This window comes from Erpetoichthys calabaricus, chromosome 15 (genome assembly GCF_900747795.2).
Source record: "Erpetoichthys calabaricus chromosome 15, fErpCal1.3, whole genome shotgun sequence".
Taxonomy (NCBI): Eukaryota; Metazoa; Chordata; class Cladistia; order Polypteriformes; family Polypteridae; genus Erpetoichthys; species Erpetoichthys calabaricus.
Genome location: NC_041408.2, coordinates 62,305,516 through 62,331,495, shown reverse-complemented (window position 1 = coordinate 62,331,495; position 25,980 = coordinate 62,305,516). Strand labels below are relative to the sequence as shown.

At 37.4% G+C, this 25,980-nt stretch overlaps 2 protein-coding genes across 3 annotated transcripts in view; one reads left to right on the top strand and one right to left on the bottom strand.

Moving 5' to 3' along the window:
* Positions 1-25,980, top strand: part of LOC114666111 (protein quaking) — a 1,435,209-nt gene that overhangs the window by 770,361 nt on the left and 638,868 nt on the right. The window lies entirely within an intron of this gene.
* pde10a (phosphodiesterase 10A) overlaps positions 1-25,980 on the bottom strand; it is a 357,319-nt gene that overhangs the window by 17,690 nt on the left and 313,649 nt on the right. For both annotated transcript variants that reach the window (XM_051919349.1, XM_028820278.2), the window contains exons 13-19: positions 24,531-24,717; positions 22,144-22,286; positions 17,981-18,064; positions 11,713-11,863; positions 11,059-11,214; positions 4,561-4,733; positions 994-1,105 (exon numbers count right to left, since the gene is read on the bottom strand). In XM_051919349.1, the coding sequence (XP_051775309.1) occupies positions 994-1,105; positions 4,561-4,733; positions 11,059-11,214; positions 11,713-11,863; positions 17,981-18,064; positions 22,144-22,286; positions 24,531-24,717 (1,006 nt within the window). The remainder of the gene's footprint in view (positions 1-993; positions 1,106-4,560; positions 4,734-11,058; positions 11,215-11,712; positions 11,864-17,980; positions 18,065-22,143; positions 22,287-24,530; positions 24,718-25,980) is intronic.

The following is a 25,980-nucleotide window of genomic DNA, read 5'->3' as shown; positions in this document are numbered from 1 at the left end:
ATTTACTGTGTGATCATGTCAATGGAGGAAAACATGAAAATTTAATCTGACAGCCACCCCCCTTAATCAAGGTAGTCCAAAATTACAAGTTGTTGTACATTGAGATGGGACTATATTAAACTAATAGTGTAAATTACTAATTGTAACATACTTCTGAAAACAGTAATAAACAGTCACAATTTAATATGATGTTGTCAATGAATGGTGAAACAAATAATGGGGAAATGATGCAAATCTTGAGAAAGAGAATGTCTAATTTCTCTATGATATGCACCAGTCATAATTACATAATGTCTGACGTACAATGGAAATAAAATTTTATTCTTGGCTTCTTAATAATTTAGTTTTGTTTTTCCTTTTATACATTTTAGCTAAATTAGCACTGAATCAATTAAACTGCAAACTGCCTGTATAGTTGGAATTTAATCCCAGTACTCTGGGCTCCCTACAATATCCCATCAGACATTCATGTGAGGTTCAAATTGGCTGGTATGAATGGGTCATATATTTGTATTTGTATCAGTGTACCCTGAATTGGTCAGGTTTCCCTTTCAGGATTGGTCCCTACCTTGTGGCCAAAATCCTTGGGACAGGCAACTTGCAGTCCAATGTCTGTATAGCAACAGTTTCTGGTGGTGGGCATCGATAACAGACAATAAAAAAGAAATAAAAAGGGCTGTCTGATGTCCAAGATTCTACTCATCCCATGTATGCTATTAATCTTAATATGTGGTCACCAGCTCAGGACACGTGTTGTTCAATGACACATAGAAAACATCTGCACTTTGCATGTCCTTCTGAAAGGGCCTGAGAGCAGTGCATTTAATGTATACATAAACATAAAGCAAATAACTGAAAAAAATAAGGCAAAGACATGCTGTGTTACTACAGACACTATTGCTAGACTATATAGCAGTCTATAAAATAAGCAGATTTACAAAATAATGAAAAAACAATATCATGTAAAGATCCAAAGCTGCTAAGATACTGTACCTCAGCCCAAAATTCTGCATATATGTCATTTGCCGTCAGTCTGGTAACAGGCCACAACTTTGTGACGGAACACAAATCACAGGCGGTCATCATCAGGCCAATCACCCGGTCTCTTTAAATAAAGAAGGAAAATCAGAAAATGATTTTAAGGTGAGAGATCCAAAGAGATTTATTCTTTAGTTACCCAATTTATTTATTATTTTTTTCTCTGAATGCATGCTGAAGAAAGCCAAAAGTAACAATAAAACTTCATTGTAAGTGGAAGAAAAAGACAGTCTCCTGACCAGCTGTTTCATAAACACAGAAAGAATAGAACAGATGGAGATGAAGCTCCAAGATCTTTCAGTTTTATCATTTGTGGACAATTACCACACTTTTCAGTTAGTTTTATGTTTTGACAAGCTCACACAGTGTCCATACAATGCCATCTTACTCATAACTTTCAAATGTTAAGTTACGTGCATGACAGCATGTTGTTCCAATTATTATAAACCAAAAAGTGGCACGACAGTTCAGAGTGTGATTATAAAGGATTACACCATAAAAATAAGAAATATAAGTAGGTGTTAGTAAATTTGCTGTACTGTGTGTGTGCTCACCCTGTGATGCACTGGCACCCTGTGCAGGTGTTGTTCCTGCCTTGTGACCGATGATTTCTGGATAAGCTGGTTAAGAAGATGGATGGATGAGCAGTATTTACAATTTCTCTGTCAGACAGCAGATGGAACAATTCTAGAAATGTGAAAAATGTTTTTTGTTATGCTAAATACCGGTCTACATAGACCCAGTATGCATGTATATGAGTGTGTGATTGTGTCCTGCAATGAGCTGCCACCCCATGAATCTGTAACAGAAAGTGAATGGTTGATGAGACCATTCAGACCATCACATTATCCTATAGGGCAATTCTGAAAGGCCAAAAAAAAAATAAAGATTATAGTTAGTAACCTTTTATTTCTGTACAGGATAAAAAAACAAGGAGCTGTTCCTCTCATCTTTGATATTACTTTAAAAAAAAGAAATATGGTCTGAAATGTGATCAGTACCAGTATATCTTGAATATAAACAAATTCAACACATTCAGGTTTTAAACATGTTCAAATTGTTAAGATAATGTTGCAACAACTATTAAGTTGGGAGGGCCTATATATATAACCCAGCATCGATGTCAACAAATATAACAACTATAATCTTACATTGCAATAATGAAGAGTGAGGTATCCATCTTCTTTGTAGAGATTACAATGTGCATCATCAAGGAATTTAATTTTAAATGAATAACAGCAATAAATCCATTATCTAACTTTCTTAATCCAGTTCAAATGTGTTTAGGCTAAAGCCCTGTGCTTAAGAATTGAGAATAATATAATATAATATAATATAATATAATATAATATAATATAATATAATATAATATAATATAATATAATATAATATAATATAATATAATATAATAGGCAGCTGCTAGCTCATTACTGTAGATCCTTGAGTTTAGATCGATGTCTGGGCAATGTCAGCATGGACTGTATTTTCTGATGCTTTTCACTGTATTTTAGTTATCCTCCCACATCCCAGGGACTGGCATATTAGTTACTGTAAATAATGGTAACTACAGACTAGTTTAGTATCAGTGAGTGATTGTATGTATGCGTGCGTGCGTGTGTATATACTGCACAAGTGTATCAGACAGACATCAGCGTTCAATGGCCTTGAACTGGATTGAGTGGGTTAGAAACTGGATGACTGCAAGTATGATATAGTATATTATATTGTATTATATTTTATTATAATGTAATAGATCCTTAAGGCAAATGGAAGGATAACAGAATAGTGAGTTTGTCCACAGTTTATGCAGACATATTGTACAAAGACATCTGAAACCTTTTTCCTCCTCTGTGGATATCTTATATACTGAATTCTCCATACTTATTATAAACATATATACAGTATGTAATGTGGTGAATTAGTGTACCTGAGATAGATTAATTGAACTTAGTTTGCGATTTAAGACACTTTTCCTTAAGCCTCTAGCTGATAAGATTCTACAAGTCCTGCAGACATCCCTTCAGTTGTCTTCAAGGATAGAGCTGACCAGATTCTGGTTTTATCTATTGTACATTACCAGTACTTGCCTGGGTCCCGAAAATAAATTTTCACAATGGGAAATCTCTTGGAAACAACTGTCAGTAACCTGTAAAGATTAACTCTCACCGAGTTAAAAAAAGGGGAAGCACTCAGTGGTGGCTCCCATTTAATATGACTGCATGGTGACTTGTCATAGAGCGAATAACAACAACATTATTCATGTTACAAAAAATATATACCCTGTATATATTTTGTTTCTGGCTCAAGCATACATGGATCCTCTATGTAATACATACTTTGGAGGAGTGATGTATTAATATACTTAATTTTAGGATAAACTGCTAACAGATTACTTTTTGCTGGCTGAGAAAATAGATTAACAGAAAAGTACAACTTTTGCACTTTTCTATGCAGGTATAATTGTATTCATGTCTCATTTAAACAAATCAGGAAATAAAACCGTTGCACTATTAATCTCTTTTTACTTAAATATTAAGATTTGTAATACTTCATATTATGTAATTGACCAGTCCACAAACATAGCCCAGAGAGATTTAATACTTTTATATCTATTTGTTTATGTCTCTCTCTATTACATACTGTATCTATCAGTTAAAATATAAAGTCACTCCTTTAATGAGGAAAGTCATGGCTTCTATTTTATGTTACTAAAATCTTCCATCAGTACAACATCACATGATCACATACAAGTCTGGGGGGAGAAAAAAAACAAAAAAACCCCGCACATTTTATATCATATACATATATATACACACACACATATATATATAAATATATCACTCTAAAGGACCCATTAGAGGGAGAAGGACAATTCGGTATCTAAAAGCTGCAGGCAACTGTAATCTTTTTTTTTTTTTTTTTTTGTTGTTAAACTGTCTTTTTTTGGGGATTGCCAGGCTGTTACCCTAATCATTGCTCCCATGTCTGAGTCAAGGCAGGCTCAGTTGAAGTATGTAATAACATGCCACTAACACTCATCTACCTTCTTATCCCACAGTGCCGAGAAGCCGCCTGGTGAAGGCATTTAACCCTGCACCTTCTAGTCCTGCCACTATAATGCCACTATAAGGTCCTGGGGTGTCCTGGAACGAGGTGTCACTTTTGGCTTGAGCAACCTGTGAGACAAAGCTCCACTGAAACTACACGGAACCTTTCCCTCAGTTTCTTTTTGAAATCCTGCAAGAGGGACGCTCACCAATGAGTGCTATTTTCAGTTTTCTTTACTTTGTATCTTCGTACAAATAAAAGAGACAACCCAGTTAGCACCCTAAAATTTCTTGCTGCGATCTTAAGCTGTCATTACCACACCTGACCGCAATATGCACACACACATACACACCACTGAACTGATGACGATTAAATTGCTTTTACAGGTAATATACCTACAACAAAACAACAAAAATGCCATAATGTATTAAGACAATAAAATACATGCCAAGTTGTAATAGGTCTGTCGGGTACCTGTGTGAGTGGTTGTTCAGATCCAATACTCCTGATGTTGACAGCTCTACCAACTGCTTCCTGTTACCAAAGTACAGTGCCAAATCAGTGGCAATAATGGCCTTTCGAATGATCTCGAGCACCTGTTCATACTCGCTGGATGTCAGGTTGGAGAAAATATTGTGCCCTTCCAGCTATGAGAAAGAAAGAGATCAATAAAAAGCACAAGCTCTGCTGTGGAGGTATTCATCCTAGCAGACATCATGAAGCTCTGAACTTTTACATTATGTCATACAATAACAAAAGTCTTGGGAATAAAAAACATACTTTAAGCTGAAGTCCAGTTTCATCCGTGCTGTGCTCTCAATGCAGGATTCACCTTACAGCAAAATAATAAAGAGCTAAAATAATGTGGGCAGAAGCTTGCATGATGGAAATTGGAAACCAGTGGCACAAATGTGCATTTTTGTTGCCAATATGGCAGGGATGATCTGGAAAGCAGCTGTAGAAAAATAACCTCCCACCAATGTCATGAAAACAGTCAGAGGTACAGTACACTTTTTTTTGTAACAGTTTTAAGAAAGCACAGGCTTAAATAATTACACCAACCTCCACCCTTCTAAAGGTACTCAGCAAGGCACAGATTTTAAAGCACAGGTCTGAAATCCAGAGTTTCCATTTACAGAATGCACAACAAAAAAGCCCCACAGATTTCAGGGGTCTGGAAGCCCCTTTACTGAAATTTGCTTAGGAAGGGCAGTTATAGAGAAGCACAGTGGACAAGCAGGCCCATTTAGAGAAAAATCAACAAACTAGTAGTGTAGGTACTGTAAATCTTCACATATTTATATGTTAAGAGGGTACACAAATAATTCACATTTTTGACTGGATTAACAATGTTGCCAACAGATGGAAATGCTGCAGAAATTAAATGTGGATACCTATGTTTGTGAGATTTATCACGGAGATGATGAATATTCCAAGTTGTGTGACTAGGTCCAGAAAGTATTCAGCTCACTGAGTTGTTCACTCGTGAATGTGTTTTAACAATGGCTATCTGGATGGAATTTACAACAAAGATTATAAACCTTTATACCATGGAGTTAACAGTTAAGCCAAAAAAAAGAAATGAACCCAACAGTTACAAAATGACCAAAGACAAGGCGTTAGCACATAATGTTCCAGATGGTCATCCACTCAGTCAGTAAGAACAACCACAAAGAATTTTTAATGCTAAGCAGTAATATTGATAACAAGTCAGAAGAAACAAAATACAAACATATGTACAGAATTTTGAAAGAAGTAGAGCCATGTTCACAAAAGTGACTAGGAAAGAGCACCATTCAAAACACTGTAGCATCTGAAAATGTTTGAGGCATTTTGGTGTTTTATAAGCAAAGTTTAAGACCAAAATGTCACAAAACATCATGGACAACAAGTAAAACAGGTGATGTGGCTATAAAGGCAGAAGATATGGAACCCGCTTTTTGTCGTAGTTAATTTGTCAGTTTTTGTCTGTCTAGTACGGTGCACATAAACAAAACCACAGAAGTGCACATTTATTGTCTTCACTGAGATTGGTTCCATTTTATTAAACTAATAAAGAAACCTGCAGGAATAATTTGAGAGAAGACAAAGAAATTATAAATATTGGTCTTCTAAATAACAAAGGGACTTCATTTAGCTAAGCAGTTTCTCCAGGTGACCTGACTCATAAATGACATTAACCCCAGGAAGCTCCTTGATATTAACATGAAAGAAAACAGTTACAAGTGTAACAGAAATTTCAGACCTGAGAACAGAAGTCCCACCTAAATAGAGTGCTAACTGGGGATGGCAGGTACAGGATAAATACGGCAAAAAACATCTAACCAGTTCTGGGGAAGGGAGATTTAGAAGCTGAACTTATATGCTTCCAAGAGGAGGCCATACTCTGGTTCTCTTGCTAGTCTGAATGTAGAACCATCATGAGCATTTAGTTGCACTATGTGGGTGCTGCTGAATATTTGAGATTTCCAATTAATTAGTAAGCCACCATAAGGGGTTGGGAGGTATGTTGGGGCAACGACTCCAAGCATTGTGGCCATGTACCGATGGGAGAATGAGACATCATTGAGATGGAAGAGACTCTTTGATCTTTTAAATGAAAAGATCAAGAAACAAGTCAGCCCAGGGATTGGTGGGGTAACTGTGTCAATGTATAATACTCTTCAAAATTATTGCCATCCTTGGTTAAGATGAGTAAAAACAGCTACGAAATAATGTGTGTATTCTTGAACTTGACCTTACAGTCAGATTTTGAGATGAATCCAATCTTTTATGGAGGCAACATTATTGAAAGAAAAAAAAATGCTACCAAAAAATCTAACATTATTTCAAAAACGTGTCACATATATTTGCATCCCTAGAAATTCAAATAAACAAAAATATAATTAACATATATTCCTATTCATAGTTTATGAGCCTTCAGGAACCTTCAGGTGGTGATCCATGACTTCCTTTTTCACTTTTCTATAAATAAGAGGTAACACATTAGGCAAATCCCGTTAAAAGGTTGTGGTCTTCCATAAATCAGGCAAAGGCTATTAAAAAATAATACCTGCACAAATTAAGAAGCTCTCAAAAACTGGAGCTGTGGTCAGCCTGCCTTTAAGACAATATTTTGCCTTCATGCACACTTAGAATGATATTTTTTTGTTAGACAACGCTTTCTGAAAGGATCAGTCGCCAAAGCTACAGTTAGACGTCACCTTCATATAAAACATAAGCAGAGTTTAATAAACATTGCTGGAATTTTAATTGGAATGACATTCTATGGTCAGATTAAACCAAAATAGAGCATTTTTGAAACAACAAACCAGAGTGGTGGGCTTTCCATAAGGATTATAACTGAAAAGAACCAAATCCGTGTTATGAAGCAGGATGGTGGATCAGTGATGTTGTGGGGCAGTTTTTCTTGCAAATGTCTGTGATGTTTGTTAAGAAATATGGCATCACAGACTCAGTCAAATATCAGGATATTTCAGATAGAAATCAGTCTACCTTTGCCCGAAGGCTAAGATTGGGTCAGTGCCGGATCTTCCAGCAGGACAATGATTCCAACTCGACACCAAATGGTTCAGAGTCACATCAGAATCAAACCATTATAGTGACCATCCCAATCCCCTGACCTAAACCCAATTGAAAACTTCTAATGTGAGCTGAAGAGCAGGGTTTAATCTTTTCCAGCAACACACCAGATTTTCAGTGTATAGCAATTTTACATTTATAAAAATCAATTTTTAGTAAAGCTGAAACAACTACAAAAAAATCAACAACATGGGCATTAGTTTTTATACGTTTTAACTATTCATGTAATAATATTCCTGCAGTTACCCATAGTATGCAAGCAGGGTAATCTGAAAAACTAATCATTAGCAAGTTGTTTTCTGGGAATTGATCTAAACACAACTCTTAGTCTCTGCTCGAAATGGAACTGAAGCTGGTAAAGTCTGGAGAAGAGATAAGACCAATAAAAGAAGATAGCAAAAATAAAGAGGAAAAGTAGGGGATGAAGGGCAATGCCATGGTACTTGGTGTCACAAATTAAACAAACTCAGTGCTTGTTTCTGCATTCTGTGTACAAACATGATACAAGTAGAGAAAAAGTGCACAGGGCAGCTATTTGTGCTCTTATTTGCATCAGCACTGCTAGAAACAACAGCCATGACAGCTACTACTGCGTCAATGCCAGACCGAGTATCCAACTGAAAATATGCATTGCCATATTTACTACAGGGCATGGCCTGCCACTTAAAATAACTCGACCAATCCTTGACTTGTGTAAAAAGTGGATGGAAATACACTTTTGAGATGACTTTGGACTACAGTCATGTTTTTCACTCTTTCAAAATTTCTTTTCCCCATTAGGGGCTTTGAATATGTTTCTATCTAACCATTTCTTTTTTATCTCTCTCAGTCTTTCCATATTATCTTCTTGTTGTCTTCTTCACCTTTTCTTGCTTCTATTTGTACCACTATCAAATTAGCTAGACTGTTCACAAAAGAAGATGGGAGATTACATTTGGAGTTTTTGCTGCTGCTCATAAAGAGATACTCAATTAAAACATGCATGTTCATAAGTAGCAGTAACTGGTCAAGTACGTTAAAAATCCATAAAAATCACTCTTGTCTGGTGAGAAAGTGGAGTGCTGTGGAGTGGAGTACAGGATTAAATATGGTAGAAGTGTAGACTGAGCAAGTATTCTTTTTATTTAAGAATGGTTGGGCTTCTCTAGCGGTGAAACATCTTACAGCAGGAATTCTTTTTTTAATCGGAGGACCAATATAAGTAATTCAATACTGTACTAGGACCCAAGAAAAGGACTATTACCATAATGACAGCAGAGCCATGCATAGACAAAACAAAGAGCATACAGTACAATAAAAAACGAAACGTTTTTGTTTCCATTCAAGCATATTTCTCACATGACTATTACTAATAGAGAAATGTGTAAGGCAAACATATTGTAAAAAAAATAAATATTAATTCAAAACAGGAAAAAGAGTTAAAGTGCTTAGTGTAAGTTTAGTTGGGCAGAGAAAAATAAATTCTTCATAATGCGTGCAGCATGAGGATATGATGATTTTTGAAAGAATAGTATGAATAGTCATTTAAATTAGTCAGTAGACTCATGTCAAAAGATAAGAAATAAATTAGTCAACAATAATTTAATCAATACTGTTTATTTACCTGGTCTTAAATAACATTTTTTATTAACATTTTTCAAACGAGTTCCATTCTTCAATACAATTTGCATTAGTAAATTATTCCTACAAAATGTCTGCACTATTTGTATTTTATTCGGCTGATAGGATAAATCCAGATGAGAAATTCAGTAAACTGTTTAGTTTGCAATACTTAATGTTACTGACTGACCATGTGCTAGATCAAGAGGACTTTGATCTACAGCCTGTCTTACCCATTTGAAATTTTCTGGTGTTCTTACAGTTCTCAGTGGTTCAACAAATATGTCCTTCATGCATTCAGTAGTTTGAAATTTATCAAACCACTTTAAAATAGTATTAAGGGAAGGAATTCATCCTCAGAGAGGCATGTTAAGTTTAACAGAAAAACTTCTTTCCATCTTATTTGTAGACTTACTGCAGATTCAATGTATGCCACAGTGGTGATCATGCGATGAGGCATTGACTAGTTGGATGTGACCACTTAAACTGCACTTTGCATTAAACACTGTCCTGTCTCTCTCTCTCTCTACCCCCACCATACAGACTCACTCCCCAAAACAAACAAACCAAAAATCATATCCCTGTGCATACCTGTTATTTTTAACATTTCAAACATGCATCACAGTCCCTTCACTTCACAAATTTGTTTCTGTCATTCCCTCTTCTCTCCCCTTTTCCTATACATGTCTATCTGTATCTATGTTTCACGGGTTGTTGCCATGGGGAATATTAATTATATCAAATTGAACCTCTCTGTGAGGTGTCAATGGTGTCGTTTCATGCCTCAGACTGCATACTACTGCAACAAATAGTACACTAAATAGAGGATGATAATCATGGTATATCACTCATCACAGAATTTGTGGGTGAATGAACTTGGCTAATTTTACTACACAATCGTGTGACGACTGATCACAAACATGCCTAAGACTCATAGTTTAAGTTACACTGCCTTAAGAGTCTTAGTCACACCTTAGGCATGAGGGTATATGAGAGTGATCAGTGTCTGCAGCTCTTCTACAGACAGCGAGACTGAAGCAGGAGCTGAGTTTCCAAACAGAACTAACAGGTGTTATGACCAATTTATGTAAGTGCATTATGATCCTTAACGACAGCCATGAACAGGGGGGATGCAACTGAAACAGTAAGGTTTAGGAACAAATGTCAGAGCTTAGGCTTTTGTACAATACTGCTGAGCTTCACCTCAGTGACAATGTGAGGAGGCTGCCAACCTGAGAGCAACTCAGAGTAGGATCCTGTCTACTCTGGATTTACAATTGATGTGGTATGGTCATTTGGGAGAGAAATTCCTGGGGCACAACCAAGACCAACTGAAGGGAATTTTCACAAACTGTTGCTCTAGCAATCCCTAAAGGAAGTGCCAGGCTCTGTCAATGTGAAAAGGCCAAGTCTGGTCAAGTCTGTGTTTCCAAAATGATCCAAAGAACTGACCTGAAAATGAATACATGCATGAATATATTTACTGTACTAGCAATGGCGCGATTTCTTTCAATTTACACACTGCAAAATGGAAGTATCTGTGCTTGTATATTTTGGAGAGAAAAACAGATTTCCTCACTTTTACTGCATTAAGTTTGGAAGTTGCAGTTGGGGCTGTTGGCACTTACTACCTGAAGTAAAAAAAGACTTCTCTAATACTAAACAGTGGGACAAGGGGCCTGCTAAAACAGCATACTGAATATGAAGCCCTTAATTCCAGAAGTGGACAAGCATCAATGAAAGATTCATTCACCCTTCACAAGAAATGAATGATCTATGTTTAAGGTTTACCTGTAGTATTGAGACAGTCTGAGAAAAATGGTGCTGCTCCATTGTGGATGTGGAGTACAGAGCAGCCAGAGGGTGATCAAACTTCTGCAGGTAACTGTTACTGTAGCCCCGGTGGTCCAAATCATGACACAGACATGCTACCAGAAGACCTTTCTTCTATAATATAAAGAAGGGAGAAAGATCAAAACCTCTGACAAAAAACTCTTTACTAACCAGGCCTTTAGCCCCAACACCATGACAGCAGCAGCACTTTCCATTACTTAGAATGAAACAGATTGAGTGTCATTTTTTACGATTCATTGAGTTTTAATTATGTTGTAAAGCATATTGTGGTAATGACTACAGTATTATGAACAGCACTGGAGAAGCAAATAACTCACTGAATAACTAACCCCTCGAAAGGTGCTATAAACACAAGGCTTTACTGACTGACATCCACTTTAGTGGACTAAGCTGAAATTTTAAAATCCTTAATTAGCTTGTCAGCATTTGGGTTTAAGCTTTATCAGCCGCATTCACTGAGGATTCTCTGCCAGTTGCCTCCTTCTTCCAGATCTCCACACATACATATTGCTATAGATTAATAAAAAGTAGTGCAGACAAATAATAAAACATTCTTAGTTACAAATACCATAGCAACTACAGGTTTCTTACCTCCAGCTCAGTAAAAAGATCCTGGTGTCTCTGCAGAATTGCATACATGCAATGTGCCACCGTAACTGCATGCTTCCAATTATGGTAGGGAACACGCCGGTAGTTTTTTCTCACGGACATAGTAAATCGGCAGAGCTTCTCGAGTTCAAAGCTAGACATGAAGATGGATTGCAAACAGAGAGAGAGATAAAAGAAATCCAATTAATCAGCCAGCTTACAGTGACCTTCGCCTGGTGGTAACTTGTCAGAATTCTGGAACACATTTGGCTTTTAGTGGCTGAGGTGTGAAGTCTATCAGGGTCTACATATTCCACTCTGCATGAGCCACAGGCCTCTGGGAAATACTGCCAGTGTATTGTCTTGTTTAAACAAAAATTATGACGTTTCCAGGACTGATGCCAGCTAAATGCCGGTCTGATGCTCAGTTGTGCCACAGCATGTATTATGATATTTGTTAGATTTTAATTAGAAGCATCTGCTCCAATGGCAAGCTGCAAACAAAGCATCATGGAAAAAGATTTTAGTATGCACCGTGTAGGTTTATGTGCTTCACTTTTCAGCAGGTGCAAGTAATAAGTCATCTGCATCCCAAATGGAGAAAGAAGTGCAACTCACTGTCCACACCATTATAGCAACAAACTAATTTAACACACTCAGACTGTTAATTTCTGTTGCTCTCAAAACTTGTGTAAAAATCAACACTTCCTCCCAATTTCAAAAGATTTTGTCCACACTATATAAGTTATGAATGCTACGTTTAATTATTTCCTTCTTATTCTGTTTTATATGTGCCAACATTATTTACAGGTCTGACTTGATATAAAGAAAAAAAATAATTTCTATATATATTTTTAATAGACTGTCTAAAACAGGAAACAGATAAGCTGCACTGCCCTATGGTGGCCGTCACCTATACTTACAAGTCAAAGGTGGCAATCACTTTTAAAAGGTCACAGAAAAATCAGCACCCTATTCTTCAGAGATTTCAATGCCAGAGGGGTGCAAACTGACATTAATCAGCCAAGCTTCAGCATTTAAAAGTGCGTTTCATACGAAATACTTTGCCTTTGCTCTTTATTATTGACAGTAGGAATGGAGCAATAATAAATGACTTGCTTACAGCAAAGTAGTCAGTAAGCAGGATTTGAAGCAGGCGCAGGGCCAGTCTCTGGCACACTTGATATAGTTTTACTACTATGGCACAGGCATCCAAATGGTGTAACATGCTATAAAATAGGAATTTATGCATTTGCTTAGGGATCTTCATCTTGCTTATGGTGCAGACCTGATTAATTGTGAAATACTAAGAGAATTCTTAAGCTCTCCAATCCCCAAGGCAAAACTGTAAACCCAGAAAAAATGGGTGGCACAGTGCTAGAGCCGTGAAGGGAGTTATGTGCACTTGAGCCTGCCTGCCAAATGTAGGACAGTCCCGACATTATTTACTGTCCGAGTACAATCCATCATCAGAGTGCAGCATAAGGTGTTAACTAAAGCCAACTTCTCGTAGTCAGAGGGAATGTTAGACTTGATTGTTGAAGTTGCTGATCCTGTTGCCTGAGGAAGTTAAATTACATAGACTAGGAATTGCAGGGGGTGACAATCTAAATGCCTCTGTGATGACTTTCCAGCACAGTTTTCACATTTCAAGAGCTGGCTCTTTTTTCTAACAGCCAATAATATCCTGCCTGACTGTGCTGGAACGTTATGACTGCACGTCAAAAAATGAAATTTAAGCAAGTGAAAAGTATTTAGATTGTGACATTTAATCTTATTTTCCTTATTCTAAGAATGATTGACTTATCAAAAAAATGTGTATTTATGATTATGTAGCTTACTTTAAGAAATCTTGTCCAAGTAAATTTTGCTTAACCCATTGGCAGATTATTTTGCTAAGTAAAAGCAAAAAAAAAATCTGCATATGCATTTTTTGCAGTGTGCTTTCTGGGTATGGTGAGTTCAGCCATAATTTTGGCTCTTTTATTTTTTGATTTTTGTCCTGTTGTTGTAAATATAACATGAGACATCCGACAGAGAAGCCTCTCTTCTATTTGCCAAGTACAAAAACTCATGCTTCCCTTGTTGCAGTTGTTGCACCTCCAGACGAGAGCTCATTGGTTGTCAGCTCTCACATACACACAGCAGACAATTCATACAGCTTGACATAAAATCAAACCTGTTTGATTTTGTCAGGGCGAGTCACAGACCGGTCAGACCAAGTCGATGCAGATATTAAACCATGGCTGGTGGTCACAGGGCACACTGTGACTGCCCGACTTGCTAAGATTATGCAGATGGAGTCTGCAACTAAAAATTGCTATAACAATCATGTAACATGAAGGGGCCTTAACACACATAGAGCTAACCAACATAAAGACAAAGCTAATAAACAGAATGGCACACACAAACTCTGCCAGTTTAGTCTACACTTAGAAGAACATACGTTATTTCTAAAAATGTTTCTTTATGTTACTGATTCATTCATTCATTTTCAACTCCATTTTATCCTGAGCAGGATCACAGGGAAGCTTGATACTATCCAAGGAAAGCATAGGGTGCAGAGACAGCTAAAGTTAAGAATAGAAAATACAAGCAACTTTGACCAGGCATCCAAGCAATTTCAGAATCCATCCATTTTCAAACCCACCTAATCCAGAATGAACAACTGCTCATCCTAACAGCAGAACTACCAAGTTTACAAGATGCACAAAAAGGGAAAAAACAGTTATTTATCTTGGCTTTATCCTTGCATTGGCACCCACACATGTAAGATTTATGCATTAGTCTTCTGCTAAATTACAGATCCATTACAAATTGCTTTATGTACTAATAAGATTAAAATTCCACCTTAAGTATAAAATTATGAACATAAAAGTTTTTAAAAATACCCTTAAAATACAACATTCATGCTTCCTATGTAATTTCAACAATGTCAAGTGGAAGCCGCACTGTTTGCCTCTAATTTAACAAAAAAAAAAGATCTCCATAAAAATTTTACTAAGAGCTGTCTAGCAATAGCTGAAGCATACAGACAGCCTGCACTCCCTTGAGAGACTCATTTCTAGGCCATTGTACTTTATACTAAGTAACAACTGCATCCTCAGAAAAATTTTGTCACACTGAATGGTATGAATTCAGCAAGATGAGGTGATCAGTAGAATTGAATTTCTAATTGCCTAAGGTGAAATAGCAATGAGCCTGAGAGTAAGAAAAAAGGTGAAAGGTTAATTTAGGAAAAAAGTAACTAGACATTTCAGTGGCTGAAAGGCAACATTTTCTACAAAGTTCCACCCATAAATATTTATCTGTGTTGAGGAAGCTTATGTTTAAAAACAACAGAGGACCAAGAAAATATGAAACTCTTGAGCTTTTGAAATGAAAAACCACCTCTCCCCTCATTCATTGGTCAAGAGTCCTGACTTCAATTTAAAAGTTCAATCCCATGTGAATTGTTTCCTGTTTATGATATGTTCTTTTCTGAAAGAATCCATTTGAAAATAATTTAGCAAAAATATGCATGCACCTTGTATGTTGTGAGCATACGACTGGATAACTAACATGAATTATACGACATGATTAACAAGAGAATTTTTTTCATGGATGTTTTCACATCTTTTGCCACTGTACAATATTGGTCACTATCGGCTGGTATTTATCTCTGTTCTCTACGAAAAAAAATGAAATTAAAGATCTTTCTCAGTCATCAGTACAAAACACCTGACATAAGTAGCATATAAAAATAATTTTTGGGTGGAAAATTCAATAATCTATTGTACCTTGTTTACTGAGAGACCTTGCCCTAGCTTCTGATCCAAAGGCTCAAATCTGCAATTTATAACAGTAGGTCTCTTGCCATACAGCTTCAGAGTCATGTGTTCAAATACAGTGATCCCTCGCTATATCGCGCTTCGCCTTTCGCGGCTTCACTCTATCGCGGATTTTATATGTAAGCATATTTAAATATATATTGCAGATTTTTTGCTGGTTCGCGGATTTCTGAGGACAATGGGTCTTTTAATTTCTGGTACATACTTCGTCAGTTGGTTTGCCCAGTTGATTTCATACAAGGGACGCTATTGGCAGATGGCTGAGAAGCTACCCAACTTACTTTTCTTTCTCTCTCTCTTGCGCCGACTTTCTCTGATCCTGACGTAGGGGGTGTGAGCAGGGGGGCTGCTCGCACACCTAGACGATACGGACGCTCGTCCAAAAATGCTGAAAGATTATCTTCACGTTGCTATCTTTTGTGCAGCTGCTTCCTGAAACGACATGCTGCACGGTGCTTCGCATACTTAAAAGCTCAAAGGGCACGTATTGATTTTTCACTGTTTGTTTTTCTCTGTCTCTCTCTCTCTCTCTCCCTGCTCCTGACGGAGGGGGTGTGAGCTGCCGCCTTCAACAGCTTTGTACCAGCGGTGCTTCGCATACTTAAAAGCCAAACAGCCCTATTGATTTGTTTGGTTTTCTCTCACTTTCTGACATTCGGTGCTCCTGACGCAGACTCCTTTGAAGAGGAAGATATGTTTGCATTCTTTTAATTGTGAGACAGAACTGTCATCTCTGTCTTGTCATGGAGCACAGTTTAAACTTTTGAAAAAGAGACAAATGTTTGTTTGCAGTGTTTGAATAACGTTCCTGTCTCTCTACAACCTCCTGTGTTTCTGCGCAAATCTGTGACCCAAGCATGACAATATAAAAATAACCATATAAACATATGGTTTCTACTTCGCGGATTTTCTTATTTCGCGGGTGGCTCTGGAACGCAACCCCCACGATGGAGGAGGGATTACTGTATAGGCCCAGTCACAGTCTATGTCCACACTACTAAGTTTTTGTTGAAAAACAGTGTTTTTATACGAAAATTATCTCTATCCAGACTAGCATTTTCAAATAATTTACAAAAGTTTGTTCACCTGCACTTAAATAACTGAAAACACATATGATGTAACCGTTCGCCTACACTGGACATATGTACATCGGCGGACATAGAAAGAGGAAGTGTTATTTATTTGGAGCTTGCGTTTACACACGGAGAACAGCCATGGCATATACAAAAAAGGAAAAACAGAATTTTTTTGTTCACTATATGATAAGGATGAGTCATTGAGAGTAATGCATGAGTACAAGGCGAGCAAAGTGCCCAAGATAATGTAACGAGCAGAATCCAATACTGGTAGGGCCACATAATAAGCATGAACCAATCAGAGCACAAAGTCTGTGTTTTCAAAACTCTCCATTCTCACCAATCCACACTGCAAAGCTGAGTCAGTGTTTTCAGAAATACACATCTCTTTAGAGCATTTTCAAAATGCTCAATTTTTGGGGGTTAAAAATGCCAATGAAATGTGGATGAAAGGTGAAAACAGAGACTGAAGTCTGCGATTTTAAATTACAATATATTAGTGTGGACGTAGCCACAGTCTATGCGAAATTTGAATGCTCTCCCTGTGTGGAACTGAATCCCCACATCAAAAAGATGACAGTTGGTGACCCTGTACTACAACAGACCAATTGTGGGTAGCTATTCAAGGGAGTATGATTTTTGTATGGACTGCCTGCTTTGCACCAGACACTGCTGGAATGGGCTTGGCCCACTGTGACTCTAAAAGTGGTTAAGTAGCTTCAGCACATGGATGGAGGATTAGGCAACATACATTTCAAAATAATAAGAGATGAATTTGTTCAAGTCAGAACTGTCTAACAATTACTTCCATTACTGCCTGCAATGGATGAATTCCTCTGAATCAATGCATCTGAGGAAGTGGGCACTTACTGCAGATAAACTACTGGGAAGTGTATAAGAAATAAAAAGGGAAGATGGAATTTGAAGGATGAGGGTGCAGAGGGTGGCACTTAAGATAGAAAAGTGAATCACAAAAATAGAAAGGATAACTTGGCACTATAACAAAAGCAGTAAGTAATTTTACAACTGATTTCATTGTGAAAAATCCTATAATCTCAAATTGAATTAAACCAGATAACATCTGAAGTTATACTCTAAGAATACTTTAACATTAACCCAGTTCAACTTGTCAAAAACTCAAATTCTGTGTCTTATAGAAATCAGTGGGAAACTCCATTGTTACTAGAAGATCATTTTCATTTCAATCTCAGGATATTTGGCAAAAACAGACAGAAAGCGCTAGACTCATATGGTGCACTAGAATGCATGCTGTGCAGTGGACCCTGCCGAAATATGGTGGCTGACACATGCTATTCTGAATAAATGAAGAGTAACAAAAAGCAGACAGCTACACATAAACCTTACCTGCTTTTACCACAGGAATTATGCACCATGTAGACAAAAATACCCGGCCAAAGGTCCTCAAACGGGCTTAAATCAAAGTGAAACCTATAAGAGAACCAGAACAAAAAACATTACTGTTCATGGGTACTCCATTCTGCTATTAGAATGTGTGTGTGAAGCAAACAGCAGAGTACTCTAAGGGTATATTTTTAGCACGCCCAAATGGATGCCCATAACTTGTATTTTTCTGATCTCAGTGTGCAGTTCTGCCATTTTTGACACTCTACCCACAATACAATACACATTTAAGAATGTAAAGGCAAATATGGCTTTTAATTCTTCGGACATTAAAAATAATAATTTTTTCAGGTCACAGTGTAACTTTAAAATCCTAAATGCGAGTGTAGGAAGCTCATTTATTTAATTTTATACAAAGCCCTGCAGTGGATGACACTATACCACAGCATTTATAACATACCATTCTTAGTCTCACTTAATCCAATCCAGGATCATTGGGAGCCATGCCTTATCCTGTCAGCATTAACATCAGGCAATGAAAGGTATGTAACTTCTTAAAAACAAATATACTGTTACATAGCTGTCAGTTATAATTCTTAAAACAAGGAAACAAACTACATGTTGGCTGTTCCTGCCCCTCTGATCTGTACTGAACTGTTGCTATTAAACTGAACTCTTACTCCAAAGTTACCTCCTCCTCACCACATGGGTGCCACTGAAAGTGTCATTACCAGTTGCATTACTGTGTGATATGAGAACTGTCATGTGTCTGATCCCAAGTCCATATAATGGATAGAGTGCACTACATACACCATCATTGGGACTTTTTTCCCTTCCATCATGGACAGGTTCACAAACTACTGCATCCGTAAGGCCTCAGCATTGTGTAGGATCCCTCCCACCATCTGTTTTTCTTCCTTCCAAGAACAACAGCTTCTTCCCACAAGCAGTCAGGCTCCTAAACACAATGCTACCCCCTATCTGCACCTGTATGTGCCCACTTATCATAGGCTCTCATCTAATGACTGTTCTGTTCTACATTCCTTTGCATTCCTTGTCCATTGTACGTCACCTATCATCAGTGATTGCTGTTTGTCAATATCATGTCAATTTGTACAGATGTTGTTCTTAGTTTTACATTCCCTAATGTAAAATTAACCACCTCTCTATATTGTTATACAGGGGTATTGTCATATTTATTGTCTAAATATTGCACAGCTGTCCTGGGAAACTTAATTTAACACCACTGTTTAATGTATCAAAGTGTATACTTGGTATGACAATAAAGCCTACTTGATTTGACTTAACTTCTTTTGAATTTTGGCCATGTTCTTCTTTTGCATAACTGTGTCTCCACCTCAGACTCTGTCACAGAAAATGCCCATTACCCTATCATCCTCTTTTTTTATCTTACTAATCCTTTTCTCCTCTCAGAAGGCCTGTCTCAGTTCTCTATTTTTTATGTGAGACTTCCTATAAAACTCTACCCCTCATCTACCAGTAGACTTGAGATCTTACATTATCCTCTCCATTTTGCTGGGATACCATTTTCAAATACCAAACTTTAATTTAGAAATCCTAAAACCTAATTTACTCAGATTAAATTTGTGCATAGGCTACTTCTTACTCTTTACAGTATAATCTACAGTTACTGGGCCTCATCCTAGATCTCCTCTTTTGTATCTGCCCACGTATTGTCCAAGGGACAATATTGCATATGGTTTTGTCCTTCTGTTGGGGCCTTTTGTTTTCTAATCATCTGCTCATTTCTTAAGTGCAGTCAGTTTCTATTCCCTGCTTGCCACATATTTTTACATTCCTAAACCTGTCAGGCCTGTCTCTTTCTGTGCACCAGCATACAGTCATATAAAAAAGTTTGGGAACCCCCCTTAATTCTTTGGATTTTTGTTTATCATTGACTGAAATTTCAAAGTAGCAACTTCCTTTTAATATATGACATGCCTTATGGAAACGGTAGTAATTCAGCAGTGACATTAAGTTTATTGGATTAACAGAAAATATGCAATATGCATAACAAAATTAGACAGGTGCATAAATTTTGGCACCCCAACAGAGACATTACATCAATACTTAGTTGAGCCTCCTTTTGCAAATATAACAGCCTCTAGACGCCTCCTATAGCCTGTGATGAGTGTCTGGATTCTGGATGGAGGTATTTTTGACCATTCTTCCATACAAAATCTCTCCAGTTCAGTTAAATTTGATGGCTGCTGAGCATGGACAGCCTGCTTCAAATCATCCCATAGATTTTCGATGATGTTCAAGTCAGGGGACTGTGACGGCCATTCCAGAACATTGTACTTCTCCCTCTGCATGAATGCCTGTGTAGATTTCGAACTGTGTTTTGGGTCATTGTCTTGTTGGAATATCCAACCCCTGCATAACTTCAACTGTTGTTCTTCCGCCATGCAAAGCGCTTTTTCTTATGACCAAATAACTCTATTTTTGTCTCATCAGTCCAAAGCACTTTGTTCCAAAATGAATCTGGATTGTCTAAATGAGCATTTGCGTACAACAAGAAACTCTGTGGCGTGAGTGCAGAAAGGGCTTCTTTCTCATCACCCTGCATACAGATGATGTTCTTTGTGCAAATTGCGCTGAATTGTAGAACAATGTACAGATACACCATCTGCAGCAAGATGTTCTTGCAGGTCTGTGGAGGTGATCTGTGGGTTGTCTGTAACCATTCTCACAATCCTGTACATATTACGCTCCTATATTTTTCTTGGCCGGCCAGACCTGCTGGGTTTAACAGCAACTGTGCCTGTGGCCTTCCATTTACTGATTACATTCCTTACAGTTGAAAGTGACAGTTTAAACCTCTGAGATAGCTTTTTGTATATCCTTCCCCTAAACCATGAGACTGAACAATCTTTGTTTTCAGATCTTTTGAGAGTTGTTTTAAGGATCCCATGCTGTCACTCTTCAGAGGAGAGTCAAAGGGAAGCACAACTTGCAATTGACCACCTTAAATACCTTTTCTCATGATTGGACACACCTGTCTTTGAAGTTCAAGGCTTAACGAGCTAATCCAACCAATTTGGTGTTGCACGTAATCAGTATTGAGCACTTGCATGCATTCAAATCAGCAAAATTACAAGGGGACCCAAATTTTTGCACAGCCAGTTTTACACATTTGATTTAATTTCATACAACTAAATACTGCTTCACTAAAGATCTTTGTTTGGAAAATACCCCAGTACTCAGATGTTCCTAGGAAATGAAAGACATACCACTGTTAACTTTTTTGTTGAAAGTAAATTATTATGCAGGTTGAGAGGGGTTACCAAACTTTTTCATATGACCGTATATATATGTTCTACAGCACGATTAGAATTGTCTGAGTATTAAAGGAGTAGGTCTATTTTATAAGCATATTTTATAACATCAATGTTAATATAGAGTATAACTATAATTATCATTATTCTGTATTACCATTGATATGAACGATTTGTGAAGTTAGTGTTAAGTATAAAAAATGAAACTATGATTATACAATTCAATGTTTATTATATTAATACATTATTATATCTGCCTTTAAATGTTTTGCACACATATTTAATAAATGTAATAAACTGCACCAAGAATATTTAAAAAAATCATTCAAAAAATGTGTACATGAATGTAAATATATCTGCACAAACCGACACTCGTGAGTAACATTTTTCGAAAGTTCAAAATTAAATGCAAATCGCAAAACGTCTGTGTGCCGACTCAAAGAAGCTTTTGCAGAATACATTAACTGACAAGAGGTTGGCCCACCCTTTCCGAGTTTTAGTAGCCAACACGAGCCGTCATTGGCCAATTCTTGGTAGCCGAAATGGATTGTGAATGGTCAATTCTTGGTAGCCGATATGGGCTGCAATTGGGCTGAGCTTTCAATTCTTGGTAGAATCTTGGTAGCAGAAAGCGATCTGACTGGTTTTCGCTACCAAGAATTACCTTGACTCATGGCTGCTCGGGGGCACCACCGTGCCCCCAATTTTAATTGTGGATTTACAGATTTTATTGTTATTTCTGATAGTGTTTTAATTCCCTCTTTTGTGACTGTAAAACTGCACAACATGAAGATGCTGTTTTAACTTTTCATTTCAATGGATGACGTGTATAAATAAATAAAGTCAATATTTAAAACAGGTTCTTACAGTTCAATTTCCTTATACATCGGGGTAGGAAGCGTCACTTTGGTAAGACTCTTCCATTCCTCTGACGTACAAATGCTGTGATAGGACAGCTTTTCCATCGTCACCCGATAAATGCATTCAGAGTGACGGATTCTGTGGTACATCTAGAAAGAGACGAAACAGAAAGCTTGTTAAACTCAAGAAGAGACCATTTTTGTTTTTTCATCATGCAATGAAACAAATAGGCAAAGCCGTACTTCAATAAAGAAACCTAAAAATGTGTGAAAGCAAAAACAGGACTATCCACACTCATTACAGGATACCAGGAAATCCAGTAACCAGGCAGCTACTATCTGTCCACCAATTTCCAAATTATTCTTTACGTTGGACTTTTTTTGATAGTTTAATTAAGTGGCTACAGATCAGATGAAAATTCTGTTAGGGCTGTGTGTGGGTTGGAGGAATTTCAGGCAGCACAGCATGTACTCTGAAGCCATTTTGATTTTTTTTTTTTATTTCCACAGGAATGCTCGCTTTCTGGTCCCACTTTCTTCAGCTGCAATTCCTCAAGGAAATTAAAAGCGGCTCATTCTACAGCCTAAAAGTACATGGCCAAGGTGGAGTTTCCTGGTGCAACCCCAAGGAAACAAACAACTGGAATTTGGTTAGCCAACTCCCAACAAAAAAAGGCCAATGTTGACATTGTGCTTTGCTTTATATGGCTATTTCCTCAACACTAATGTGCTTAAGAAATGCCTTAACAAACTGCTCAGAACATACAGTAACAAACAAGACCTTTGATGAGGGCAACACAGTGGTCAGCATTGATGCCCTGTAACTCCAACGTCCTGAGTTTAAATCTTGCCGTAGGTACTGCCCCATTTATGTGCCTTAACTGCTGTCTCCAAAAATGGCCTCATATGAGTGTGCATGGGTATGTACAGTTCATAAGTTTGCTCTGTGATACACTCATGCTCCATCCAGGTTTGTTTCCATTGCAACCAGTGCTGCAGAGTTAGACAATGGTTACCCTCATGTCCCAAATTAATAAGCAACTTTGAAAATTATGGACGGATGGACAGATGGAAGAGCAACTGACTCTTAATTCCTGTATGGTAAAATGTAGTATAGCCTTAAAACGCAGAGCTGGAGGGCGATAGTCTTCAAGTATTAGGAGTACTCTGGATGAAGCACACAGAGCTACATTTCCACAACTTGGTTATGGAGCACCTCAAGCTCCCATCTTTCCAATTGAGCCTATTGTTTAATTATTGGAAGTAAATTGTCCAGAGGATTGTGCTTTACTTCTCTAGAAAATTTAGAAATAAAATGGACTGCGGTCTCGTGGCTTCAGAGTCCCGAGTTCAAGTCCTAGTCTTAACACTTTCTGTAAAGAGCTTTTACATTCAGACTTTACTTCCCCATTCCAAAAATGCGTATGATAAGTTAACAGGCCATGCTAAACTAGCCCAGTGTGAGTGAACTCTGCAATGGATGTGTGCTTATGCATAATACATACTATATACATGCTCACAAATCAAGGGAACTAATATAAATGGAACATGAGGGATGTTTGAAATGCTTCATTATCCATTGATTTTCTGGACCAGTTTTACTCAGTGTGGGGTGCAAGGCAGTGTACCTCAGTAATAATAGGTCCACTTATATAGGGCCAATCTTGAGTCACTGGTCAACATACCTATCTTTAAGTGGCATTACTTCTTGTATTATGATAGTTGTGAACCACTAGAGAGCCACACTAAATTTAATTTGAGCACAATAAAAGGAAAGCTAATACCACATACGCTTCTTGATCCTCCACTGCCATGGTTCTACATTTGGTTGAAAAGCAGCACATTCTGACAAATGGTCAGAGAAGAGTAGCGTGTGTGTCAGGGAATGACTGTGGACAAAATTTGATGTCGTGGTAATTGCCGTTTGGCCTAGTCTAGTGCTTTCTGATTTATGAAGCACACATTTTAAAACACAAGGGCAGCACAGTGGTGCAGTAGTAGCACTTTTGCCTCGTAGAAAGGAGATCAGGGTTCATGTCCCAGGCCCTCCCTACATGGCGTATGCATGTTCTCCCCGTGTCTGCATGGTTTCCACCTGGTGCTCTGGCTTCCTCCCACTTTCCAGAGGAGACATGCAGGTTAGGTGAAATGGTGACACTAAATTGACCCTAGTACAGTATATGTATATACAGTATGTTTGCCATGAGATGGACTGGTGCCCTTTTCCAGGGTTTGTTCCTGCTTTGTGCCCAGTTTTAGCTGGGATAGGCTCCAGCAACCCTGGTCTGGATTAAGTGGTTTAGAAAATAACATAACATTCTAAGTACACAAGCCCATATTGCTCAATACAGAATTATTCATAGTTAATATTTTAAGAAATATAATTGTACTTACATTAGCACAGTGTAAGGCCAAAGCACAAAAGACTGCAAACATTTTAAAGTTGTTTTCATCTGTTTTAGTGAAGGCACTTCCATTTAATTTGTTTACCATCTGCACCACTCCTATTACTGTTCCTCGGCTGACAATAGGCATGCACAAAATATTCCGGGTGGTGTAGCCTGTATAGAGGTCCACCTCTCTGCAAAAGAAAAATAAAATAAGTGCTACACATTTACAAACACATACTGCCTGGTAAGCCATCTGCACATATAGGCTTTAAGAGGACCATTAGGACACCCATTGGTGCTTCTCTAACATATTGTAAGGGTCATATCTGTGCTTTCCTTCCATAGTCTTTAAACGGCTTTGTGTACTTTATAAAACTAAATACGTACTTTAATAAAAAATAAAAATACTGACTGATTACATTGTACCCTGTGTTCGGATTCAGCGGGTTGGAAAATGGATGGATGGATGGATGATTACATTGTACCACTCAGAGTACACCATCATAAAGGCGCTTTCTAGATCATGTAAGGATACAATTCACATAAAATGGTAAAAATAGGACCTTACAAGTAAATGTTACAATTAATTGGTAAAATGTACATGTGAATGAAGTGAATTGAATATGTAAGAGAGAAGAGATGAGATTTGAAACAGTCTACCTATTGGAGTTTTACTAACAGATGTTATGCCAGAAGCATAAAAAAGGGAAACGGATCCAAAGGTCTGTTGCTCAGATGCCCACTGCTTGTTCTTTTTTAAAACCGACTAGGTTGATTCAGAGCTCTAATTGTTAGACAACACTGCTAAGTTGTTAAAAAAAGTTAACCAGGAGATGTGTGATTCTTTCAGAAATAAAATAACAGATTTCTTTATTTGAAATTAGGAATAAAAATTGGAAAAGAAATCTGTTTTACCAAACTTGAGGGAATAACCATAATAGCTGTCGAGAAAGATCTGTAAAGAATCATTGACTGAAATTCTATAATACAAGATAAACCAAAACATCAAGGCATAATAATTCGAGTCAAAATGAAACAGCAAGAGTCAACAAAAAATACCGAAATTAAGACTTTCAAAGAGGACTTGTTTAAAGGTTGAATCAATATCACAGACAAAGCAGTTCATGCCACGGCACTGCAATTTATTAGCCTGAATCAGGAAAGTGGACCCTAGCAACCACATAAGGTCCCATATCAACCATTCCCTGCCCATAGTTAAATTAAATAAAAATGTTTCCAGCTTTCTCAAACAAAGAAATAAAATTCAAACATATAATGAAAATAAAGCTATAAAATTAAAGTTTAAAAATATACACTTCTTGAAATGTAACAAAATATTAGTCAGGGTACAAAACTTTTTTAAAATAGACAGAACAGGTTTTCTCCTTCTCAACAACAGATCTAAGGAGAAATCTCCAGAGTGTAGGAACCATACAGTTGAATGAGCACTCACC